General features: G+C 49.2%; 1 protein-coding gene and 1 pseudogene across 5 annotated transcripts in view; both read right to left on the reverse strand.

Annotated features, from left to right (window-relative positions):
- Positions 1 to 12,315: 12,315 nt before the first annotated feature.
- Ksr1 (kinase suppressor of ras 1) overlaps positions 12,316 to 24,319 on the reverse strand; it is a 166,705-nt gene continuing 154,701 nt past the window's right edge. For 4 of the 5 annotated variants that reach the window (XM_045158602.1, XM_045158601.1, XM_045158605.1 and 1 more), the window contains 5 exons: positions 23,647 to 23,780; positions 22,882 to 23,013; positions 22,535 to 22,670; positions 19,357 to 19,490; positions 12,316 to 15,299 (listed from right to left, as the gene is read on the reverse strand). In XM_045158602.1, the coding sequence (XP_045014537.1) occupies positions 15,221 to 15,299; positions 19,357 to 19,490; positions 22,535 to 22,670; positions 22,882 to 23,013; positions 23,647 to 23,780 (615 nt within the window). In that variant the 3' untranslated portion in view covers positions 12,316 to 15,220. Of the gene's footprint in view, positions 16,401 to 19,356; positions 19,491 to 22,534; positions 22,671 to 22,881; positions 23,014 to 23,646; positions 23,781 to 24,319 lie in introns of all 5 variants that reach the window. The other variant, XM_045158603.1, reaches the window with a different exon arrangement.
- LOC123463789 lies at positions 22,304 to 22,403 on the reverse strand (annotated as a pseudogene).

The raw sequence follows: 24,319 nt of genomic DNA on the forward strand, positions 1-24,319 counted from the left end.
CCAAATTATTCACTCCAGTCTTCCACTTTAAAAATATGACCTCGTAATAGATGGTAAGACCCTATTGCTGAAGACTCCACATACATACTTGGGCTGCAAGGCCACTGAGAAATCCTGCTGGAACTGAGCCGATAACTTCCTCCATATCAGACCAGCTGACAGAAAGCTGGAAGAAGCCATTCTGCATGCAGTTAAATGGGAGAAAGAGAAACCACCAGTGAAGATACTCAACAGTGGACACCGCAAGCCTTATATTTGGCTGCCAGGCCAAATGAACCAACAGGTGCAATAGTGGTCCGTCTGTCATGGTGGAAACCAACTGCTGTCTAATTGGACTGGAGGCCCGCTCCATGGGAGGGAATACATCCCTGATACTGAAAACTTAAAACAGGGGTAGTCATGAGTCCTAGGGGTGTAAACGTCTGCTGCTGTCTGGCTAAATGTGTATACTATGCTCATCAAACTGCCCAGTAAGCACTTCTCTTCATGTTCATACCCTTATATTAATGCTAATCTCACTTTGAGTAGAGAATCTTCTCTTTTCAGATGGCAGTGAACTTGGGATAACTCAGAAGGCATCATGGTGCTGGAAAGAAGTGACCACAGTGCTCAGTACTGCAATATCTCTATCACACCTTCCAAGGCTCAGGGTCTAATGTGGAAGAGGTGGCGGAAAGAATGTAAGAGCCAAAGGAAGGGTAGGACTCTGTACAATATGCTCCCTCCAGACACAAAATGGCCTGGATATCCATGACCTCACAGTGCCTGACACTACCTACACAAGACCATCATAAGAGAAGGAAAAGATCATGACATCAAAATAAAAGAGAGACTGATTGAGATGGGGAGAGGATATGATGGAGAATGGAGTTTCAAAGGGAAAGTGGGGGAGGGAGGGTATTACCATGGGATATTTTTTATAATCATGGAAGTTGTTAATAAAGATTTGAAAAAGATAAAAAATAAATATAGTTAAATAAAAACAAAACAGGGTCCCAGAGGAAAGGGAACCACTTCATCTTGATTATGTGAATAAGGTGCAATAAAAGGCATCTGAGGACAAAACAAAACAAAACAAAAAAAAACCAGTAATATAATCCAGAGAAAATTATCCAAATTACTCCCTCCAGTCTTCCATTTTAAAAGTATGTCCTTGTAAATCAAGTATCTCAAACCCAGTATCTTGTGGGTGTGGTGGTGTTGCAGTCACCTTCTCATTGCTGCACAAAGCACCCAACAAAAAGGCACTTGTGGGAGGAAAGGGTGCATGTTGGCTCACAGGCTCAAGGAGAAGCTCCATCATGGCAGGGGAAAACGATGGCACGAGCAGAGGGTGGACATCACCCCCTTACCAACATCAGGTGGACAACAGCAGCAGGAAAGTGTGCCAAACACTAGGAAGGGGAAGCTGGCTATAACACCCATAAACCCGTCCTCAACAAAACACTTCTTCCAGCAAGGCTCCAGTTCCCACATTGCCACTATCTGGGGACCTAGCCTTCAGAACACATGAGTTTACGGGGGACACCTGAACCAAACCACCACAGGTGGCATCTGCCTGTACGCCCTGCACTTGAGATGTGTTGGTAGGATCAGGAGCTCAAGATTTTTTTTTCTCAATTTTTATTAACATTTTCCATGATTATAAAAAAAAATCCATGTTAATACCCTCCCTCCTCCCCCCACTTTCCCCTTTGAAATTCCATTCTCTATCATATCCCCTCCCCATCTCAATCAGTCTCTCCTTTATTTTGATGTCATAGTCTTTCCCTCCTCTTATGATGGTCTTGTGTAGGTAGTGTCAGGCACTGTGAGGTCATGGATATCCAGGCCATTTTGTGTCTGGAGGAGCATGTTGTATGGAGTCCTACCCTTCCTTTGGCTCTTACATTCTTTCCGCCACCTCTTCCGCATTAGACCCTGAGCCTTGGAAGGTGTGATCGAGATGTTACTCAGTACTCCAGTCACTTCTTTCTAGCACTATGATACCTTCTGAGTCATCCCAAGGTCACTGCCATCTGAAAAGAGAAGATTCTCTACTCAAGTGAGAGTAGCATTAATATAAGGGTATGAACATTAAGAGAAGTGCTTACTGGGCAGTTTGATAAACATAGTATATACATTTTTCCAGACATCAGCAGATGTTACACCCCTAGGGCTCATGACTACCCCTGTTTTAAATTTTCAGTGTCAGGGGTGTGTTCCCCCCCATGGAGTGGGCCTCCAGTCCAATTGGAGGGCAGTTAGTTTCCACCATGACAGACGTGCCACTATTGTACCCGAAGGCTCATTTGGCCTGGCTGGCCAAATATAAGGCTTGCAGTGTCCACTGTTGAGTATCTTCACTGGTGGTATCTCTTTCTCCCATTGAACTGCATGTAGAATGGCTTCTTCCAGCTTTCTGTCAGCTGGTCTGATATGGAGGAAGTTATCGGCTCAGTTCCAGCAGGATTTCTCAGTGGCCTTGCAGCCCAAGTATGTGGAGTCTTCAGCAATAGGGTCTTACCATCTATTCCTGGTGGGAAACCAAGGGCCTCGGCAATGGCCTGTAATGTTTTGGGAGAATCAAGGACCTTCCTGACCAACAACTCACTGGAGGTATCCCATCCCTGTCACTGAAAATTTTCTAACAATGATGTATGGCTCCTGAGTGTTCCATTGTCCGAAACCAGAGGATTCCATATGATTTATTTGCATCCTCTTAGATTTTGATGAGCCCTCCCTCCACCTTTCCTTTACTCAATCTCTTCCCCTGACCTCACTTTGGGCCTTTTCACCCCTGTTAATCTATTCTTCGACTTACATATATACAATACCAACCTATTAAATACCCTCCTCCCTTACTTTCTCTTCCCTTTATATCTCCTTTTTAACTTGGAGTTCAAGATTTAAGGTCAGTCTTGGCTGCTATAAAACCTTGGTTCAAAAAAATAAAGGGGGGGGGGCGGGCTGGAGTGATGGCTTAGCAGTTTAGACATTTGCCTGTGAAGCCTAAGGACCCAGGTTTGATCCCCCAGTACTCATGTAAGCCAGATGCACATGCATCTGGAGTTTGTTTACAGTGTTTCGAGACCCTGGTGTGCCCATATTCTCCTTCTCTCTCTCTTTCTCAAATAAATAAATAAAATATTTAAAAAATGTAAAAAAGCCAGGTGTGGTGGCACACGCCTTTATCCCAGCACTCGGGAGGCAGAGGTAGGAGGACTGCCATGAATTCAAGGCCGCCCTGAGACTGCATAGTGAATTCCAAGTCAGCTTGAGCTAGAATGAGACCCTGCCTTGAAACCCCCCCCCCAAAAAAAGGAAGGGGATTGGGAGAGGTTAGGCATGGTGGCCCATGCTTTTAATCCCAGTAGTCAGGAGGCTGAGGTAGGAGGATGGCCATAAATTAGAGGCTGGCATGGGCTATAGAGCTCAGCCTAGGCTAGAATGAAACCTTGTTTTTTGTTTTATTTTTTTTTTAATTTTTAAATTTTTATTAACATTTTCCATGATTATAAAAAAATATCCCATTGAAACCTTGTTTTATTTTATTTTATTTTTTTAAATAAAGCTGGGCATGGTGGCACATACCTTTAATCCCCCAGCACTCAGGTGGCTGAGGTATAAGGATCAGCATGAGTTCAAGGCCAGCCTGGAACTACAGAGTGAGTTCCTGTTCAGCAGGTAAATGGGCGTAGGTGAAAATGTAATATTTACAGAATTGTTAGAGTCAGGACCAGGATCTGGTTTTAATCCAAAGGAGATAATAATGCCGAGGGGGTGGGTTTTGTGTGTGTGGGGGGGAGTGTATGTATGTGTATGGGGGGGTTATGGGTTAAGGTTAGTGCTGTGCTGACTATCAATCTCAGGCTGGCCTCAAACCCTCAATCCTCCTGCCTCAGCCTCCTAATAGCTGGGATTATAGATGTGCCCCACCACACAGAGCTAAAATAAATGCATTAGAAACATAATATGTGTTGACAAAAACATATTAGAACTAATAGCCTGATGTGGTAGTGTAATCCTGTAATCCCAGCACTTGGGAAGTGGCGGCAGACAGATTAGGAGTTCTGGGCCAGCCTTGGTTACATACCTGAGTTTGAGGCCAGCCTGGGCTACATGACACCATGTCTCAAACAAAAATTAGAGCTACTAGTTTAGCAACTCTTCCTCAGTCCATTTTTTGTCTTGTCTGTTTGTTTGTTTTTGTTTTGTTTTGCTTTGTTTTCTGAAGCAGGGTCTCACTCTAGCCCAGTCTGACCTGGAATTCACTATATAGTCTCAGGCTGGCCTCGACATCACACTGATCCTCCTACCTCAGCCACCTGAGTGCTGGGATTAAAGGGGTGCACTACCATGTCCGGCCCATGCTTATTTATTTATTTATTTATTTATTTATTTATTTATTTATTTATTTTTAGTTTGTTCCACTTATTTGAGAGAGAGAGAGAGAATGGGCATGACCGGGTTTCTAACCACTGCAAACGAACTCCAGACATATGCGCCTCCTTGTGCATCTGGCTTATGTGGGTACTAGGGAATTAAACTTGGGTCCTCAGGCTTTGCTGAGGGTCTTCCTTGGAGGAATTATTGGTATTCACTGTGGGGACCAAGCAGCATCAGTTAGTTTCTGTGTGTGTGTGTGTGTGTGTGTGTGTGTGTGTGTGTGTGTGTGGTGGGGGGGGCTCTTTCTTATTCTTTGAGACAAGGTTTCTCACTGAACTGGAACCTCACTAATTCAGCTAGATAAGCTAGCCAGCAAGCCTGCCTCCTGCCTCCCCAGCACTATGACTTTAGGCATGTGTCAGCAAGCCCAGCTCCTACATGGATGCTGGGCACCTAAACCCAGGTCCTCATGCAGTATGGCAAACACTGATCTCTCTCCCCAGCCCTTCCTTTACATGCTTTTTAATATTTGTATTTATTTATATGAGAGAGAGAGGCAGACAGAATGAGTGAGTATGGGTGTGCCAGGGCTTCCTTCTACTGCAAATGAACTCCAGATGCATGCGCCACTTTGTGCATTTGGCTTTACGTGGGTACTGAGGAATTGAACCTGGGCCGTCAGGCTTCCAGGCTTTGTAAGCAAGTGCTTTTAACTGCCGAACCATCTCTCCAGCACCATTGTTTAAAATATTTAATTTAATTTATTTATTTATTTGACAGAGAAAGATGGAGAGAGATGGGTGCCAGGGCCTCCAGCCACTGCAAACGAACTCCAGACACGTGTGCCCCCTTGTGCATCTGACTAACATAGGTCCTGGGGAATCAAACCTGGGTCTTTTGGCTTTGCAGGCCAAGGCCTTAACTGCTAAGCCATGAACCAGGCTCATGGATACCAACAGCAGACATTTTCATAGTTCTGGAGGCTAGAAGTCCAAGATCAAGGTATCCACATGTTTCCTCTCTCCTGAGTGAGGGATCTCCTCTCCTCTTCCTTCCTTTGAAAATATATTTATTTGTGGGCCAGGTGTGGTGGTGCACAACTTTAATCCCAGCACTCAGGAGGCAGAGGAAGGATTGCTGTGAGTTCAAGTCCACCCTGAGACTACATAGTGAATTCCAGGTCAGTCTGAGCTACAGTGAAACCCTACCTCAAAAAACATACATACACACACACACACACACACACACAGATAGATATATAGAGAGAGGTATGAGAATGGGTACACCAGGGCCTCTTGCCACTGCAAACAAACTCCACATGCATGAGGCACTTTGTGGATTTGGTTTTCCATGGGTACTGGGGAGTTGAACCTGGACCATCAGGCTTTGCAAGCAAGTGCCTTGAACTGCGGAGCCATCTCTCCAGACCTGAAACATCTCTCCTTGGTTTGGACAGGACTACTCTTATAGTTTAGATATGGAACGTCCACACCCATCCCCCCCCACACAAAGGCTCAGGTGTTGAAGACCTGAGAGGTGGGGCTTTTGGGAAGTGATGGGTTCTGACCTTATGGATGGATTAATCCACTGATGGATTATGGATTTATAATTTGATGGGCTGGTGGGGGATGATCAAAACTTACAGGTAGGAACAAGCTGGAGGGAGTGGGTTCTTGGAAGCATTCCTTGGGAACTTTATCTTATCTGTGGCTCTCCTCTTCCTCTCCCTCCTCCTTCCCCTCCTCTTTCTTCTCTTTCCCATTCCCTTTCTCTCCTTCCTTCCTTCCCTCCCTCCCCTCCACCATAATGCTCTCCTTAACGTCAGCCTATAGTTATGGAGTCAGGTGATCATGGAATGAGAGCTCTGAAACCATAAGCCAAAATAAAACTTTCTGTAAGCTGCTTTACTTAGGTACTTTGCCAAAGTGACAGGAAGCAGAGCCACTTTCTGTGTGTGTGAATTCCAGAAGAGAGCCTCATCCTTACTACCTCATTTTAATTACCTCCTTAAAAGCCCTGTTTCTAAGCCAGGTGTGGTGGCGCACGCCTTTAGTCCCAGCACTAGGGAGGCAGAGGTAGGAGGATCATTGTGAATTCGAGGCCACCCTGAGACTACAGAGTGAATTCCAGGTCAGCCTGAGCTACAGTGAGACCCTACCTTGAAAAAACAAACAACAGCAACAATAACAACAACACGCATACACAAACCCAAAAAGACCCTTTTCCTTTGGGTTGGAGAGATGGCTTAGTGGTTAAGGCATTTGCCTGCAAAGCCTAAGTACCCAGGTTGGATTCCCAGGGCCACGTAAGTCAGATGTACATAGTGACATATGCATCTGAAGTTACAATGCAGTGGCTGGAGGCCCTGACGTGCCCATTCTCTCTCTCTTTTTCTCAGAAATAAATATAAAATATATATTAAAAAACCCAAATGTTAGGTTAAAATGGTGAAGTTTGGAACACTGAGGAAGAGAAATAAGATGGCTTGCGGTTGGACATGAACTAGCCAGCTGTCAAGTTATCAGGACAGGGCTGTGGAAACACAAGGAAGCCAGTCTCTTTGCGCCCACGAGGCCACACAGGGCACCCTGGCTCTTTCCCACAGCAAACCTCTCAATGAGATGGGTGGCTACGCCTTTATACATATTCTTTCATCTAATTGTAACAGACTGAATTGTGGGTAAAAGGGGCTCCTAAGAAAGCTGCCTATTCCACGAAGGGGACCACCCCAGACAACCCATGGGTGGGGAGAGGGAGGGAGAACGGAGGACAACCCACGGCGGGCCTTCGCTGCTGCCCCTCGGCTCAGTCTGCCCTCAACTCTGCAGCGTGGGTATGTGTGCGTGTGCTTACGTTCCACTTTAAAATTTTTAAAAAATTTTTTTATTAACAACTTCCATGATTATAAAAAATACCCCATGGTAATACCCTCCCTCCCCCCACTTACCCCTTTGAAACTCCACTCTCCATCATACCCCCTCCCCATCTCACTACTTTTCGCTTTTGTGCTTTCACCCACTAAAGTTAAGCCGTGACTACTTGCTAGCCATACCTGGGCCCAGGTGGGACCCCTTCAGGAACGCGAGCTGGCACTCGCCGTGGTTGGGATTGTGCAGAATGTGGAGGAATGTGGCGAGGAGGCGTGTCTCTCCATCCACAGCAATCCCTTGGTTCAGGAGTCAGCACCAGGACCCAGGAAAGCATAATTTAACCTAGGCAGTGTTTGCCACATCTGATCACTAACTACTCTTGGGTTGTTGCAAAATTTTTCATCGTATTATTCCATTTGTCTTACTTAAGTTTAAGCGTTTAAGATTGGCATCTGGGAGCCGGGCATGGTGGTGCCTGCCTGTCATCTCTGGACTCAAGAGGCAGGATCGCCCAGGTTTCTAGACAAGGCTGGTCTACATGGGGAAGAAAAAGGAGATGGGGAAGAATAGGAGGAGGAAAAGAAGGAAGAGGAGGAAGAAGAGCAGGAAACCAACCAGTCAACCAACAGATCCAAGGGAGGAAGCACTGGCCTCACTGGGCCTTCATTGCCACCAAGCAGCAGTCACCCAGGCCTGGAGAAGCAAGTTCCGACTTGGGAGTGTTCTTCAGGTAGCGCTCGCCCTCACCGCCCTAATGTCTCCCCAACACCAAGGACAAGTGGCGGTGGCCTGTCGTATTGTACTTCCAGTCAGTGCTTTTTGTCAGGGAGAAGTCATTCAATATATATACCTTTTTTTTCCCAAGGCTGGCCTTGAACTCGTGGTGATCTCCCCATCTCAGCCTCCCGAGTGCTGACACTAATGGTGTACAACCATCACACAAAGCTACTCTATATTCTTGCCGCCATTAAACGTAAGACGACAAACTGAATGAGCACGGATTTGAATCTGTTACTTAAAATAGGAGCTTTGAGCCAGGCGTGGTGGCGCACGCCTTTAATCCCAGCACCCGGGAGGCAGAGGTAGGAGGATCGCCGTGACTTCGAGGCCACCCTGAGACTACATAGTGAATTCCAGGTCAGCCTGAGCTAGAGTGAGACCCTACATTGAAAAACCAAAAAAAAAAAAAAAAAAAAAAAAGAAAGAAAGAAAGAAAAATGGAGCTTTGTGCAGATGAAGATTGGTCCTTTGGATCTGACCAGCAAGCTTATGCATGCTGGATATGCTGACCACACAGACCTTTGATTTTGTACGCTTGATCCAGATTAAAGCTACTGGTGTCTTGAAAAGAAACAGGCCAATCTGGCCTTCTTCCCGGTGTGAAAATGCCAGCAGCGTGAGGACTTCACCACAGTGAGCAAAAGGGAACTGGTGATTTGGGGTGATGGTGAATTTGTGTTATTTTCTGGGGACTTACCACAGTGAACCCAGAAACATAGATGGTCACTGTGGCCAAAGGCAAACCTGCAGGGTTCTAGAAACACATAGAGCATGCCCAGAGGCCAGCAGTCACCTCACAATAGTTTTTTTTTTCTTTTCAATTTTTTTTATTAACAACTTCCATAATTATAAAAGATAACCCATGGTAATACCCTCCCTCCTCCACTTTCCCCTTTGAAACTCCATTCTCCATCATATCCCCTCCCCATCTCAATCAGTCTCTCTTTTATTTTGATGTCATGATCTTTTCCTCCTCTTATGATGGTCTTGTGTAGGTAGTGTCAGGCACTGTGAGGTCATGGATATCCAGGTCATTTTGTGTCTAGGGGGAGCATGTTGTAAGGAGTCCTACCCTTCCCTTGGCTCTTACATTCTTTCTGCCACCTCTTCTGCAATAGACCCTGAGCCTTGGAAGGTGTGATAGAGATATTTCACAATAGTTTTTTGGTGGTGCTGAGAATAAGCCTGTTCCCAGCGCTTACCCCCCACCCCCCAACTTCGTTTTTGGCTTTTCAAGGAAGGGTCTCGCTCTGTAGTCTCAGTCTGGCCTCAAACTCAGGATGATCCTCCTACCTCTGCCTCCCAAGTACTGAGAAAAATGGTGGCCTCTCTTGTTTTTTTTTTCCACATTCATTGGTTCATGGAGACAGGGTTTCACTCCATAGTCTAGGCTAGTCTGGAACTATGTAGCTCCTCAGACTGGCCTTCACCTCATGGCAATCATCCTGCCTTAGCCCCTTTATGTTGGGACTACAGGTATAAACCACACCATGCTCAGCTTTTTTTTCTTTGAGACAGGGTTTCATATAGCTCAGGATGGCCTTGAACTCACTCTTTAGCTGAGGCTGGCCAGATCCTCCTGCCTCTACTTTCCAAGTGCTGGGATTATAGGTGTTTGCCACCATGCCTGGCTAGGGGTCTCTTTCTTTTTATTTTTTTTAATTATAAAAATGTTTTATTTAACAGAGAGAGAGAGAGAGGGAGGGAGAGAGAGAATGAGTGGGCACACCAGGGCCTCCAGCCACTGTAAAGGAACTCCAGATGCATGCATCCCCTTGTGCATCTGGCTAATGTTGGAGTCTGGGGAATTGAACCTGGGTCCTTTGGCTTTGCTGGCAAATGCCTTAACCGCTAAGCCATCCCTCCAGCCTGTAGGGTTTTCTTTTCACACAGCATTAGCGATCGACCCCGAGGTGTTGCAATTACTAGACAAATGCTCTACCACTGAGCTAGCTTCTTAGATCTTGGAATGTTTAGAGTTTTCTAAATAGGACATGACCTGCAATCGGAGTTAACTTTTTTTTCCTTCCTTTTCAATTTGGATGTCTTTTTTTCTTCTCACTTAGTTGCTCTGGCTAGAATTTCCAGTGCCAAGCTGCATATCAGCATTGATGAGCGTCTTTGCGCCTTGCTCCAGAACTTAGAGAAAGAGCGAAATCTCTTCCTCTATTCTGTCTCATGCTCTCTTGGGTGGATTTTATTGCTGTTTTCTTTTTTTTTTTTGCGGTACAGTCTTGCTCTAGCCCAAGCTGACTTGGAATTCACTGTGTTGTCTCAGACTGACCTCAAACTCAAGGTAATCCTCCTACTCATCTCCCGGGTGCTGGGATTAAAGGCATGTGCCACTGCATTTGGATAATTTAAGTGTTTTTTTTTTAATTAAATATTTTGTTAATTTATTTGAGAGAGAAAGAGAGAGAATGATCATGTCAGAGCCTGTAGCCACTAACCTATAGCATGAGCCTCCAGACACATGCTCCATCTTATGTAGGCACTGGGGAATTGAACCTGGATCCTTAGACTTTGTAGGCAAGTGCCTAAGCCATCTCTGCAGCTTGATTTAAGTATTTTTTTAAAAGTTATTTATTTGAGAGAGACAGAGAAACAAAGAAAGTGAGTATGGTCACACCAGGGCCTCCTGTCACTGCAAATTCGAGATTCTACTTTGTGCTTTGGGCTTTATGTGGGTACTGGGGATTTGAATCCAGTCAGGCTTTGCAAGCAAGTGCCTTTAGTTGCTGAGCCATCTCCCAGCCCCTGATTTAAGTTTTTATCATGGTGCTGGATTCTGTCAAGTGCTTTTTCTTGATCAACTGAGAGTGTTATGGTTTCCCCTTCATTCTGTTCATATAGCATATATTACATAGCCCATACATAGATCAGTTAGCATGATGTATATTACATAAATCAGTTTATATAGACCGGACTATCCTTGCATTCCAGGAATAAATCCCACTTGATTATGTTGAAGAATCCTTCAACCTGTTAGATTTGGTTGGTATTCTTTTTTTTAATAAAGTACTTTTTTAGAACATAAAATACTTGGGGCTGGAGAAATGACTTAGAGGTTAAGGTGCTTGCCTGCAACCAAAGGACCCAGGTTCGATTCCCCAGGACCCACGTTAGCCAGATGCACAAGGGGGTGCATGGGTCTGGAGGTCGTTTGCAGTGGCCCTGGTGCACACGTTCTCTCTCTCTCTGTCTGCCTCTTTCTCTCTTCTCTCTCAGATAAGCAAAATAAAGAAATTAATTAAAAAAATTACTTGGAAGGGTGTCCTGGCCAGCGGGGAGTAGAACAAGGAAGCAAGGGGAAAAATAACTTGAATGAAAGAAGGCAAACAGACACAAGGAGACCATGCTAGATGTTTGTCATGGCCTCGAGAGTTTATTCTTACACATAGGTTTATATAGGGTTGTAGGGGGAAGGGGACGTGGTCAGGGCACGGAGTTGTCAGGAAACCTAGAGGGGATGTAATTAGGTGTTCATCTAATCTTGCCTCACTGGTTTAACATCCTGACTGCACCAGGTTTCACATCCTGACCATAAACTGGCCTTTTGCAAAAGATAAGATTCTGTAAGTGGCCAGGCGTGGTGGTGCACACCTTTAATCCCAGCACTTGGGAGGCAGAGGTAGGAGGATCGCCATGAGTTCAAGGCCACCCTGAGAGTACAGAGTTAATTCCAGGTCAGCCTGGACCAGAGTGAGACCCTACCTCAAAAAACAAAACAAAACAAAACAAAAAAATTCTGTAAGTAGTCTGCTGACCGGTTCCAGAAGCACCTCACAAAAAGCTGGATGGGCCAGCTTTCTGAGTAATGAGTCAGTTTATGAGCAGGCCCAGGCAAAACGGAGAGGCTTTTGCTCTATGGCTCCCGACAGAGAGGGGGAGGAAAGAGGGAGGGGAAGAAAAAGAATGGCTGTGTCATGACCTCCTGCTGCTACAAACTCCAGAGGCATGCACCACTTTGTGCATCTGGCTGAGGTACTGCGTATTGAACCTTGACCTGCAGGTTTGGCAAACAGTCATCAACCACTGATTCATCTCCCCAGTCCTCTCTCTTGTGAGACACAGTCTTATGTAGCCCAGATTGGCTTCGAACTCCTGATCCCCCTGCCTCCACCTCCAGAGTACGGGTATCACAGGTATGCACCACAGCCAGCTCCATAATGGTCTAATTCCGTAACTCATGGAGGATTTCCAACACCCCAACTCCTCCATTCCTGTCCTTCTATGCCAGCTACCCACATGGTGCCCAACATTCATGTGAACTGACCAAAACAAACGCAAGCCCCAGGACGCTTAGTAAAACTTTATTCACGACACCAGCCCCCAGCCTACATCTGCACAGAGGGCGTGTTCTTACCTTATGGAAAAACAAAAACCGAAACAATAACAAAATCCAATACAACATGCTTGTTAATACTAACCATTTTAATTTAAATTAAAGCATTTCTTGAAGACAAACACAATTGATAGAAAATATAAAAACTTTTACTATACAGTTTTTACATCACATTCAAAATAGCAAATGTGTGCCTTGTGGCCACGGAAGGCGCTGGTGCACACACGGATGACATCCTGGCCAGTGCTCTGGCAGTGTGGCTCCCCCTGCTTCACGCTGCCACCTCTGCCCCACCACCAGCCACTGCAGAGCAACACAGGCTCGCCACACCCCACCTGGGCCCCGAGACGACGTGCCTGCACATGGCAGAGGGGTTTGAGGTGGTGCAACAGAGAAGCCAGCTTGCTGCCCACTGCCCGTAGTGAGCTCAGCACCAGCCAGGATTCAAGACCAAGACTTCGATCAGACAAAACCCCAAGGGGCTGCGGCTCTGCTGGTTAAAGGCCTCTTAGGTGAGGCTAGGAACTGGAGGGGCCTGGAAGGGTCAAAGTTTGGGCTTGACTGAGACCCCAGGGGGTGGGGGCCCTCTGCGGTCACTGAGAGCCCCAGCCTTCTCCATCCCCTTCACAGTGGCCACGGGGCTGAATTCACAGTATCTGTCATCCTTCATGTGTTTCCTGGGAGACGGGACAAGCGCTCAAGTTAGCAGGCCTTCCTAACCTCAATTCACAGTTGCTTCACTAGAAAGGGGAGCAGGAAACCATGGTGGGGGTCTCTCAAATGAAGGGCAGAGGAGAGACAGGTCTTGGAGACGAAGGGTAGGAGGTCACCTCCGCCCTCAGGCCAGCAGCCCCTGCGGACCATCAGCTACTTGGGGTGGGGACTAGTACTATTTCTATGGAGACCCTAGAAAATGCACAAAACCACATTCGCTGAAGGGCTCACAGTTTCCTGAACCATTACATTCACAGGACAAAGCTAGACACAGGCTCACCATCTGGGGGCTGTGTGTGATGCCCACTGTGGCCTGGCTTCAGGGGACAGGAGGAGCTGACTCACCTGCTACCCAGCCAGCAGCCCCTGTGGCTCCCCAGGAGGCCTGGGAGGCCAGTGTCACCACAGAAAGGACAAAGTCCAGAGGCTCATGCGTTGTGGCCTTTGGAAAGGTGCAGACCTGTGACAGCCCCAGGAGCGGTGGTAACACCCCGTGACTTTGCAGTGCGAAGCTCATGACATGGGACACCGAAGGGATGATGGGATGAAATGGCAGTCCACCCTCAGAGGAGGCACGAGCCAGGCAGAGCTGAGCCCACCGGCTCATGGCTCCTCCCCATGCCCACAGGAGAGGGAGAAGACACTGTCCCAGGGCACGTGCGGCACTACCCAGCTGTGTTGGGTGAGCAAGGAGCGTGGGGGGGGGGCGGCACCTCACCTTCTCAGCAGGGGCCTGCTTTATGTGACTCTTGACCTGATTCCGGTGCTAAAGAAGGTTCTGAAAACCAGGGCCTTACTTAGGGGAACAGCCACAGGGCCACCCCCATACCCATGTGGCCTCAGAACCTGTGGGCCCAAGTCCAATCACATCTCCATTACCCACTATACCTCTTCATCCTCTCTGGTTGTGGCCTGATGTGACCTAACCCCTGAGGGTTACTTTACTCTATAGGTGACAATTTCCACGGAGCATGTCTGACTTTGCCTGGTCCAAGCCCCTCCTGCTCATAGGAATGGATGCCAACGGAAGCCCAAGGCTCTGCAGCTGGGGCCTTGCTAGGCGGGGCTGAGAACGCTGGAGAGCCTGATGCCCAATTAGCTCAGAGCACAGATGAGTCAGGAGACGAGTCAGAATGGGCTTAGAGGCTTCAATGGGGCTGGGGAAGTGGAAAAGATAAGTAGTTCTAGAACCTTCTAACATGACTGATGGGTTTCTAAAGTGCTAGGGTCACCTGGGAGCTGGGGAGGGGGCTCAGGTACCTGTTAGAGGTCTCCGACCCCTTCCCTGTTCTCACCATCACTCATGGCTCATGCCGCTGCTGAGGTGGATCTTGGCTCAGGGTGGATGTCAGGTACTGGGGGGAGGGTGGGGGTCCTAGTGACAGAGGCCCTAAGTCCCATTGGGATGTTGCCTTGAGGCTTCACAGAAGCACATCTCCACAAACGGGTGGCCATCTCCTCACCCTGTGGCTGAAGCCCTGGCTAGGAGCCACCAGACATTATTTGGATCCTGTCTCTATTTTTCAGCAGGAACAATCTGGATCAGTGAACAATCTGGAAAGTGAATCAAAGGTCTTGGGAACTCCTTACAATCTAGACCTATTCCTAGCCAGGGCTTCCTGGAAGGGACAAGGGAGGGACAGTGTTCCTTTGATAGGGAAGAGGGAGATACTGATGGGGGCTGGAACCAAAGTAGAGGCCAGGGCAAATCTCATGTCCCCCACCCAAAACCACATCATGACGGGTTTCTTCCGGCTCAGCATGGGGCTCCTCCACAGGGAATGGCGCTCCTGCCACCCCAAGGTGTCCTTCTGCGCATACTGTTTATTATTGCCGCGCGTACAACATCAGGCTCTCTCGGCAGAAACGTGAGTGTGGACACCGGCTGCCGTCGGATGTTGGTGGCATCTTGAATGGCAGGTGTGGCTCTGTCTCCAGGGGCCCATGTCGTTGTCACATACAGACCAAAGGAGGGCTTGTGCTCTGGGGTTTGCGGTGCTGGGCAGGCGGAGTGGTTTTCTGTTCGATTTCTCGATTTCTCGTTGTGATGGTGGTTTGCGTGTTTTGGAAACACATTTGTTTGTTTGTTTGTTTTTAATGTGTCTAAAGGAAGCAATGTTTGTGTGCAAACTTGCACAGCTGGCTACATCTTTGGGTGGTTGGACTCCAGGGCGCTCAGGCCGAACCTTTCAAAGCGGGGCACGACTTTGCCGCTGGCAATGCTGCGAAGAGGAGCAGAAACGATCAAAGTTATGGCCCTTGATGGCCTAAGCCACAGTTAGGGAAGCGCTGGCTGGGGGAATGGGCTAGTTCCCCAAGCTCAGCAGAGAACCCAACCCCTACCAAACGAGGGACAGGGACTGCTAAGCCCACAGCCTTGGCAGAGCTGCCCTGGCCTCAGCTACGCTCCCCTCCTGGGCTCAGTGACGTGGCTGGTCGAACCCAGCACCCTGGCACCAAAGTGTGCGGTAGCCGCTACGGGCTTGTGTATTTCCTCACTGGCCGCTCCGTGCGGAACTGGGAGAGGACAGCGAGCCGAGGCCCAGCACCAGGAGCTCCTTCTAGAGACGGTGCTCACGTGGGGGGGGTCCTCTGGGGCCCCAGGGGAGCAGGTGCACATTCCCGAGGCTGACTGCAGAGATGTGGTCAGGGCTGCGGACGCCCCTGCAGGCGTGAAGAGCAGCTCTGCTTCCATCAGTGAAGTCGTCTGGTGACAGGCACCATTTTGCTTAGGATGACTTTTCTGGGGGCTCTTAAGGACACAGCCCTTCTGAGCTGATGTCTTTCCCAACAACGTGACCTTCCGTGTCTCCTGCTCTGTCTTCAAGAGAAAGAGACAGAACCTGCAGAGGGCTCTGTGGCCCTGGTGCTGGCCTCGGGGCAGCTCTGGAAGCACTGCGCGCTTTGCAGGACAAGGACCCACGGTCCGAAGGCAGCCCCCTCCCCACCCTTGAGCATGCTCAGCAGGGGCTCATGGAGGTGTTAGTAGGGGGGTAGAGCCGCTGGAACGTGTAAGCAAGAGCCATCCTGGGGGAACAGGAGAGAAAGGACAGTCCTGTCCCTGAAGGCGGCTGGCAGCTCGCGGGGCGCTCGTTACTGCTGCGCTCCGTGGGCAGTCACTCAGGCACACAGGGCCACGAGGACAGGGTTTAAAAACAAACAGAGCACAGGGAGGAGCCTGGAGAGGGCGGATCGGAGCAGCAGAGGCGGCAGGCCCTGGGTTAGTCTGCTAGGTGTTTGGAGTCTTAGCAGAAGTCCTGGAGCTGAGTTGGCGATTAGGAGGAAGAGAGTCCCAGGTCATGCAAGGCAGTCAGGCCTACAACCTACGGACAGAGGAGAGGGGAGACCAGCGTCAGAGCAGAGCCCCACGGGCAAAGGGCCTGGCCAAAGCACCGGGCAGGGCCTCCTCCGTGTAGACAGGACACCCCCAACTCTACCCCTCAGAAGGGAAGCTTGCCAGGTGGTGTGGGTACAAGGAACTTATTCAAGCACCCACAGGGTAGAGTTCCAGGCACCCAGCTACTTTAGGCCCAAGGCCCCTTTTGGCTATCAAAATTGACTTCTTGGAGCTTATTATTTCTGCTCACTTAATTTTTTCCTCCCACCTTTTTTGTTTGTTTGTTTTGGTTTTGGTTTTTCCAGGTAGGGTTTCGCTCTAGCCCTGGCTCACTGGAATTCCCTCTGTAGTCTCAGGCTGGCCTCAAACTCATGGTGGTCCTCCTACCTCTGCCTCCCCAAATACTGAGATTAAAGGAGTGTGCTACCATGCTTGGCTTCTCTCTCTGTTTTTCTTTCTTTCTTTCCCCCTTCCTTCCCTCCTTCCTTCCCTCCCTCCCTCCCTTCCTTTCCTTCCTTCCTCTTTTTCTTTTTTGCAGTGCTGGAAATCAAACCCAGGTCTTGAACATGCTGAGTAAGTACTCTACCACTGAGCCACACCTCCAGTCCTTGGAGGTTTTTCTTATGGGGGGGGGGCGGAGGAGGGAGACAGGATCTCACTCACATGGCCTCAAACTCATGACCTTTTGGCTTTAGCCTCTGAATGCTGGGATTAAAGACTCACGACCACCATGACCAGTTTACTGGATTCTCTTTGTATGAGCTCTGGCCAGAAGGGGGACGCTAGGGACTTGACTTAAAGAGTCAAGTGCTTTCCCACCTAGACACAAGCTGTGTCCACAGACAGCATGGATACAGGACCTGCTCTATGCTGTGGTCTCTCTAACCCAACAAGAGAAATGCAAGCCCAGGTGGCCACTTCAGCTACAGGACACCACTGAGAATTACAGGAATATAAGCATGGTTGTAAAAAGCTGGGAGGCAGAGACAGAATGGGAGGTGGTTATGCGGTGGGGTAGCCACACCCAGGCAGGAAATGAGAGGGAAACAACAGAAAACACACTATTCCTCCAGAACAGGACAGAAGTTCTTAAAGTCAGGGTGGCCGTAACGTCCTTTCCCGTAGTAGCGGCTCCGCCAGCGACTGCGAGTGCGGGTGACCATTTCACCGGCAGTAGAAGAGCGTGGTCCAGCCCAGCAGGTGATGTCAACCACGGACAGGTGAAGGACAGGATGGTGGGACAGAGGAGATGACAGGCCAGGCCAGCACATCCACCACCACCCCCCAAAAATAACAAGCAACCAGATCAATGGGAAAGAAAAGAGAAAATGAGAATTAGAGGTCAAGTGTATGGAGAAGTAGAAGTCGGGACAGAGACTCAAGACTCAAACACATGTGCCGAATCTTCCCTTTCAGGAGACTGGATGGAGCTGGCAGCTGTGGCCAGTCAGCCCCGCCCCCTTTTGTGACTCCATTTCCCATCCTCTAAGTACAGGTGCCGTCTAGTGCAGGCCTCACCTACGGATGAGGAAGGCCAGAGCCAGCGTTCACGGTGGGGCAGGGGTCTGCGGGAGCAGGTCAGGGTTTGGCCTTGCTGTCTCACCCGCCCTCCTCCTCGCTGCCGGTGGTGGTGCCAGGGCTTACGTTGTTTCCCACCTCACCCTTTCCAGCGTGTTCTGTAGGCTGTGTCCTACTCAACCCCAACTGTGGAAACCGAGACCCAGACCAAGGCTCCAGATCCTCACAAGGGGCAGTGGCAGGGCTCACGTCTTTCTTTTCTTTTCTTTCCTCTTTTCTTTTCTTTCCTTCCTTCCTTCCTCTCTTTCTTTCTTTCTTTCTTTTTTTTTTTTTTCGAGGTAGGGTCTCACTCTAGCTCAGGCTGACCTGGAATTCACAATGTAGTCTCAGGGTGGTCTCGAACGCATGGTGATCCTCCTACCTCTGCCTCCCAAGTGCTGGCATTAAAGGCATGCGCCACCACACCCAGCACATCTTTCTTTTGAGTTCCGGGATGGGAAGCGAGAGAGTCAAAGAAGTGGAACCAGACAGGGTACAGGGGAGATGGTGGTGGAGACCATGCCTGTGCCATTGGGCCTAATGGGATGTGTGAACAGACAGGAGGGGAAGGGTTTCTGACACCCAGGCACCAAACAAAACTAAGTAGGTAAGGCTCACTAAAGGGTGGCAAGCTTTTTATGCTAAATAAGCTCAGTGACTGAGTCAGCACCATCTTCAACTTGAGGGCGTCAGGCTTCCTTAGGGCTCTGACCTCCAACCAACCCATTTTGCCCCTCAGGGCACAACCTTATCACTCAAGACTAACCTGAGCCTGGAGTGAATGTTACTGGTCTAATAGTGATGGGTGCATTCTCTTTCCAATAGAGTCTCATGTAGCTGAGGATGACCTTGAACTCCTGATACTTCCCTTCCTTCACCTCCTACGTGCTGGGATTCGAGGAGGGTGTCATCATGCCTACTTTTATGGGATACTTGGGACTGAATCCAGAGCCTCACATATGTCAAGCAAACACTAGCAACTGAACTATATCCCCAGTCCCAATACGTAGATTCTCACAGATACAAACTCGAGATGCTTGCCTCTCAAAAGGAATCTCTGTACAAACTGAGTAAATGAGATCCTAGCATCCCCTCAGACTCCTCTGCTCTGTCAAGACCCCAGTTCAAAGTGGGACACAGGGGCTGGAGAGATAGCTTAGCAGTTAAGGTGCTTGCCTGCAAAGCCTAAGGACCCAGGTTTGACTCCCCAGAACCCATGTTAAGTCAGACACACAAGGTCACGCATGTGGCACAGGTGGCACATGCGTCTGCAGTTTGATTGCAGTGGCTAGAGGCTCTGGAGTGCCAAATCTCTCTCTCATAAAAATAAAATAAAATAAAAACCAAAATGGGACGCAGGCCCAGCTCGTCGATGGGGTACTTACTCAGCTGACTTCCAAAAGTGCCCAGGATGGGAGAGCCGCCGGTTCAGCTTGGGCAGTTTCTCCAGCATGTCCATCAGCAGACTGAAACTGGGTCTCTCTTGAAGGTCAAACGCCCAGCAAGCAGACAGTATCTCCTGTAAATGGAGCCCCAGTTAGTGGTGGGTAGGCTGCTGGGAAGAAGGAAGGGTGTGGCCAGGATGCTTCACAGAGTCCCTTCCAGGTTCTAAAATGCCCTGGTAGCAGATTCCTGCATGCACTGTGGACATGGGACACTGAGAAGTTAGGATTTCAGACGTGCTCCCAAACATCCAGGGTAAAGAGAAATGTTTGGACTTGCCAGCTCTTCTCCTTAGCTCTTCCTCCCTCCCCAAACAACAGTAACCAAGTTGAACTGACTCGTCATGGGAAAGAGGTCAGTCTGAGGGCAGTTGGCTTTGGAAGATGGAAGGCACAATGTCCATAGGTACACTGCAAAGGTGCAAAACGTACGCAGGGTGGGCGCTACAGTGGGGACCTTTGGTGTTACCACAATGGACAGCAGCTGAGGGCCAGCAGAACTGCTGTCCTGGCTACCCTCAGAGGAGGCCCCCTATCTTTTCTCATGGTGATATTTGCTGCCTACACTCAAGGCCCACGTACCAGGCACCATGAAACCCTGCCACTCAGGAAGCCTGCTTGAGGGACATCAGGCTTGCATGCCTGACCAGAAAAAGGTGCAAATCTACCGAGACCCAGCAATGCAGGCTTCTGCGGCTCTTCTTTGTGTGTGTGTGTGTGTGTGTGTGTGTGTGTGTGTGTGTGTGTCTGTCTGTCTGTGTGCGTAAAGCCAGGGGTTGTTCATGTCATCTACTACTCTCCATATCATTTATAGAGACAGGATCCCTCCCTTGACACAGGAGCTCGCTGGCTTGCCCTAAGGGTCTCCTGGGCACTGAGATCGCAGGCAGGCCAGCACACCAACCCAGCAGCAACATAGGCGCTGGGGTTCTAAATTCTGATCCTCATGTTTGCACAGCAAGAACTTTACCAACTGAGCCATCACCCCTGCCTTTCCTTCCTTCCTTCCTTTCTCCCTCCCTCCCTCCCTTCTTTCCTTCCTTTCGATAAATGCCGGAAACTTCATTTCATCAGCTTAAAAAGAAGTTACTGGGCTAGGGATGTAGCTTAGTAGAATGCTTGTCTAGTATCCAAAAGGTTTGATTCCCAGTACCACATAATCAGGCATGGTGCTGCATACCTGTGATAGCACTAGGAATCAGAAGGCTCAGAAGTTCAAGGCCATCCTTGAATGAAGGCTACACGGCAAGTTCAAAGCCAGCCTGGGATTCATGAGACCCAACCTCCAAAAACAAAACTAGCAACAAGGGCTGGAGAGATGGCTTAATGGTTAAGGCGCTTGCCTGCGAAGTCTAAGGACCCAGGCTCGATTCCCCAGTACCCATCTGGAGTTTATTTGCAGTGGCTGGAGGCCCTGGTGTGCTCAATCTTTCCATCTACCTCTTCTTTCTCCTTCTCAAATAAATAAATAAAATATTTTAAAAAACCTAGCAACAAGAGGAAGACAAGGAAGTCCACGATGCTCACCACTGCTCCACTCCAGCCAGTCCAGCTTAAATCAGCTGTAGATATTTTTGCTTAGTTTTATTTGAAAGCAAACTTCTGACAGAGATGGAGTGGAGCTCTCTGTAAAATCCCTGCAGGAATCAACAGGAAAAGTTTACCCAAGAAAGCTGAAAATAAAATCATACACATAGCAGATAGCTTTCAAATACTGTTTTAAATAAAAGGAACATTTTCAAGTATAAATTTGGACAGGCAGGAAGAAGCCATATAGCAAGGTGTGATGGCACATGCCTGTAAACCCAGCACTTGTGAATCAGAGCCAAGAGGATGAGTTCAAGGTTATCCTCAGCTACACAGTGAGTTTGAGGACAGCCTGGGCTACAATGAGGCCTTGTCTCAAAAAAAACCCAACAATAAAAGTTTAATATATTTTAAAATAACACTTCTTTGGGTTGTTTTATTGAGGCAAGGTCTCACTTTAGTCCAAGCTGCTTATAGAACACTATGTACACTATGTAGCCCAGCTAGCCTTGAACCTGAAGTGTAGCTGGGGATGACTTGAACTTCTGACCCTCCTGCCTCTACCTCTCAGGTGCTGAGGTTACAGGATGCAGTAGCATGTCTGGCTGATTCGTGCTGAGGAGGTGCACTGGACTTGGTACCCAGAGCACTGTGCATGCTAGGCAAGCACTCTGCCAGCTGAGCTATGTTTCCTTGCCCACCGCTTGTATTTTTAGTAGTGAGCTTTACATTTCATGTAAGCAACACCTAAGGCACTACACTTTTTCATCTTGAAGATCAAGGCAAGCCATTATCTGAAAAGTATGGAAGGAAATCAAGACAGAGGCTGCCAGTGGGGTGCTACAGATGGTTATTTCTTCTCCATGCCTCCCTGCATTGGTCTGTTTTCAGTATGTATGAATTATTTTTTTTGTTTATTTATTTATTTAAGAGTGACAGAGAAAGAAGCAGATAGAGACAGGCAGAGAATGGGCGCGCCAGGGCTTCCAGCCACTGCAAACGAACTCCAGATGCGTGCGCCCCCTTGTGCATCTGGCTAACGTGGGTCCTGGGGAATCGAGCCTTGAACCGGGGTTCTTAGGCTTCACAGGCAAGCGCTTAACCACTAAGCCATCTCTCCAGCCCATGAATTATTTTTTAAAATTTAAAAAGATACACACATATATATTTTATCTATTTGCAAGGAGATAGAAAGAGAGACAGAGAGCGCAGGTCAGGGCCTCCTGCCAATGCAAACAAACTCCAGATGCTTGGGCCTCTGGCTTTACATGAGTACTAGGGAATTGAACCTGGGTGTTTAGGCTTTGTAAGCAAGTGTCTAAACCACTGAGCCACCTCTCCAGCCCAGAATGCACTTTAAAAAAAAGATATGGAACACTTCACGAATTTGCATGTTATCCTTGGGCAGTGGCCATGCTAATCTCTGCATCATTCCAATTTTAGTATATGTGCCAGCATAGTATGCCTGTTTTTAACCTTTAACTTTACTCCTGTGGGTAGCAGAGCCCCTCGGTGGACGCTGCCCAGGCGGGTGAATGGAAGGTGGCCACGTCACATGCCCGCCCTCCCTCTGGCCCTGATGCCCTCTACTTACGCTGACTTCCTTCCCCAGGCTGACGGAAGCCAGGACCCGCTTCATTCCTTCCCCGCTTCCGATCTGCCAGATCAAGGCCTCTGCAGGTTGGTGTTTAAAGGGCCAGTCTCTTGCTTGTAGCTCATACCACACAGTGCTGTGGAAACCCAATCCCCCCCCACAGCATGAGCTCCTGGGGGGTTCCTCACAAAACGACCCTGTGCGAGGCACTGTGACTCCCCCATGTTAGAGCCCAGGCAAACAGAAGGTCAAGGATGTGGTCACTCGGCCAACAAGCAGCACAGCCAGGACTCAAAACCAGGCTGGTTTCCAAAGCACAGCTGCCCGGCCCCGAGGGGCCTGCTCACCCAAAGGCGTAGACGTCGGCAGCTTTGGAAAAGGGCAGCTGGTCTTCGTCCTTCCCTGGCGTCATCTCACGCACGATCTCGGGTGCCAGGTAGCACAGCCAGTCGTGGGACAGCTTCAGTTGGTTCTCACGCCTAGAGAGTAGGACAGGGACATGCTACTGTCAGCAGGCGGCAGGAGCCTCGCCTGCTCACCCAGGCCTGGGCGGGCATCCACCCCTGCACAGTGAAAGGAAAGCCACCGAGAGGAACACACGGGACCTGCTTGGCACTTCTAGGTATAGACACAGAAGACCCTGGGCTCTTCCAGGAAAGCAGGCCAAGTTTGGGGCTGGCGGAGACCTGCTGGCAATGGCACCACCCCTGTACTGGGAGAGTGGTTGCTTGGTTCAGGGCCTCGGGCCTGTCTGTGGATCTCAAACCTGCCTGGTGGCTCTCTGGCCTGGCTGCCAACCTCGTTGAGATCCCCCAGATATTTAGGGAGGAGCCTTGCCAGCCCCTTCAAAGCTGTAGGAAGTAAGACCTGATGTTTTCTTCTCATCCAGGATGTGAGCCTGGTCCCTTGCCCTAGTCAATGAGCAGACAAGCTGAACCCCAGCCGGGGGACCAAGCCGAAATCAAGTAGGAGAACTAAACATCGCCCACACTGGAACCACACGCCAAAGAACTGACCTTCCTGCAGGGAGGATGGCTCCCTGGTGACATAGCAGGGGGACACCATGCCCACCTAAGCACCTCAGCTTCTCCCAGACGTGAAGGCCAACTCACCGCTCCTCGCGGACCACACCCGAGATTCCAAAGAGCCCGAAGTCTGTGATGACGACTTTGCCATTGTCGTAAAAGACGTTCTTGGACTTGAGGTCTTTATGGACGATGCCCTTGGCATGAAGATAGCCCATGCCCTGGAAGATAGGCAGCCTCACGTCAGGGGGTGGTGGAGATAAGTGACAGGGACTGAGCTACCCAGGGCCACACGCTGGGCTAGATGCCCCGATGCTCCAGGGAGCTAGAGCCTGTCTTGGAATTTGCTTAGTTGATCTTTGCTCTCAGGAAACAGATGATCCCCAGAAAGGCCTCTAGCTTTGGGCATTCCTGATATCCGTACTAAGGAAGGAGCCCACACTGAGCCTGAAATCTGGGCTTCCCGTTCATCCTCTGCTCAGACTCTGGCACTGCGTGGCTGTAGGCACAGTGCCAGCCTCTCTGAGCCTCAGCCGCCCCATCCAGCACCCAGGAAAAGTGGTGGGGCAATTTCATCCAGTGCTGTCTCTGGATTGACTACTGGGGGCCCAGCAGCATGGGCAGCAGACCTGACAGTGTGACCTCATCCAAGGTCTCAGCTGCCTTCAAACACCAGTCCCAGGACTCCTGAGGACTCTGGGGAAAGATGATGGGGCAGAAACGGACCCCACCTTCTCACCAGGGTGCTCCAGACTTCCGC

This window comes from Jaculus jaculus, chromosome 9 (assembly GCF_020740685.1).
Source record: "Jaculus jaculus isolate mJacJac1 chromosome 9, mJacJac1.mat.Y.cur, whole genome shotgun sequence".
Taxonomy (NCBI): Eukaryota; Metazoa; Chordata; class Mammalia; order Rodentia; family Dipodidae; genus Jaculus; species Jaculus jaculus.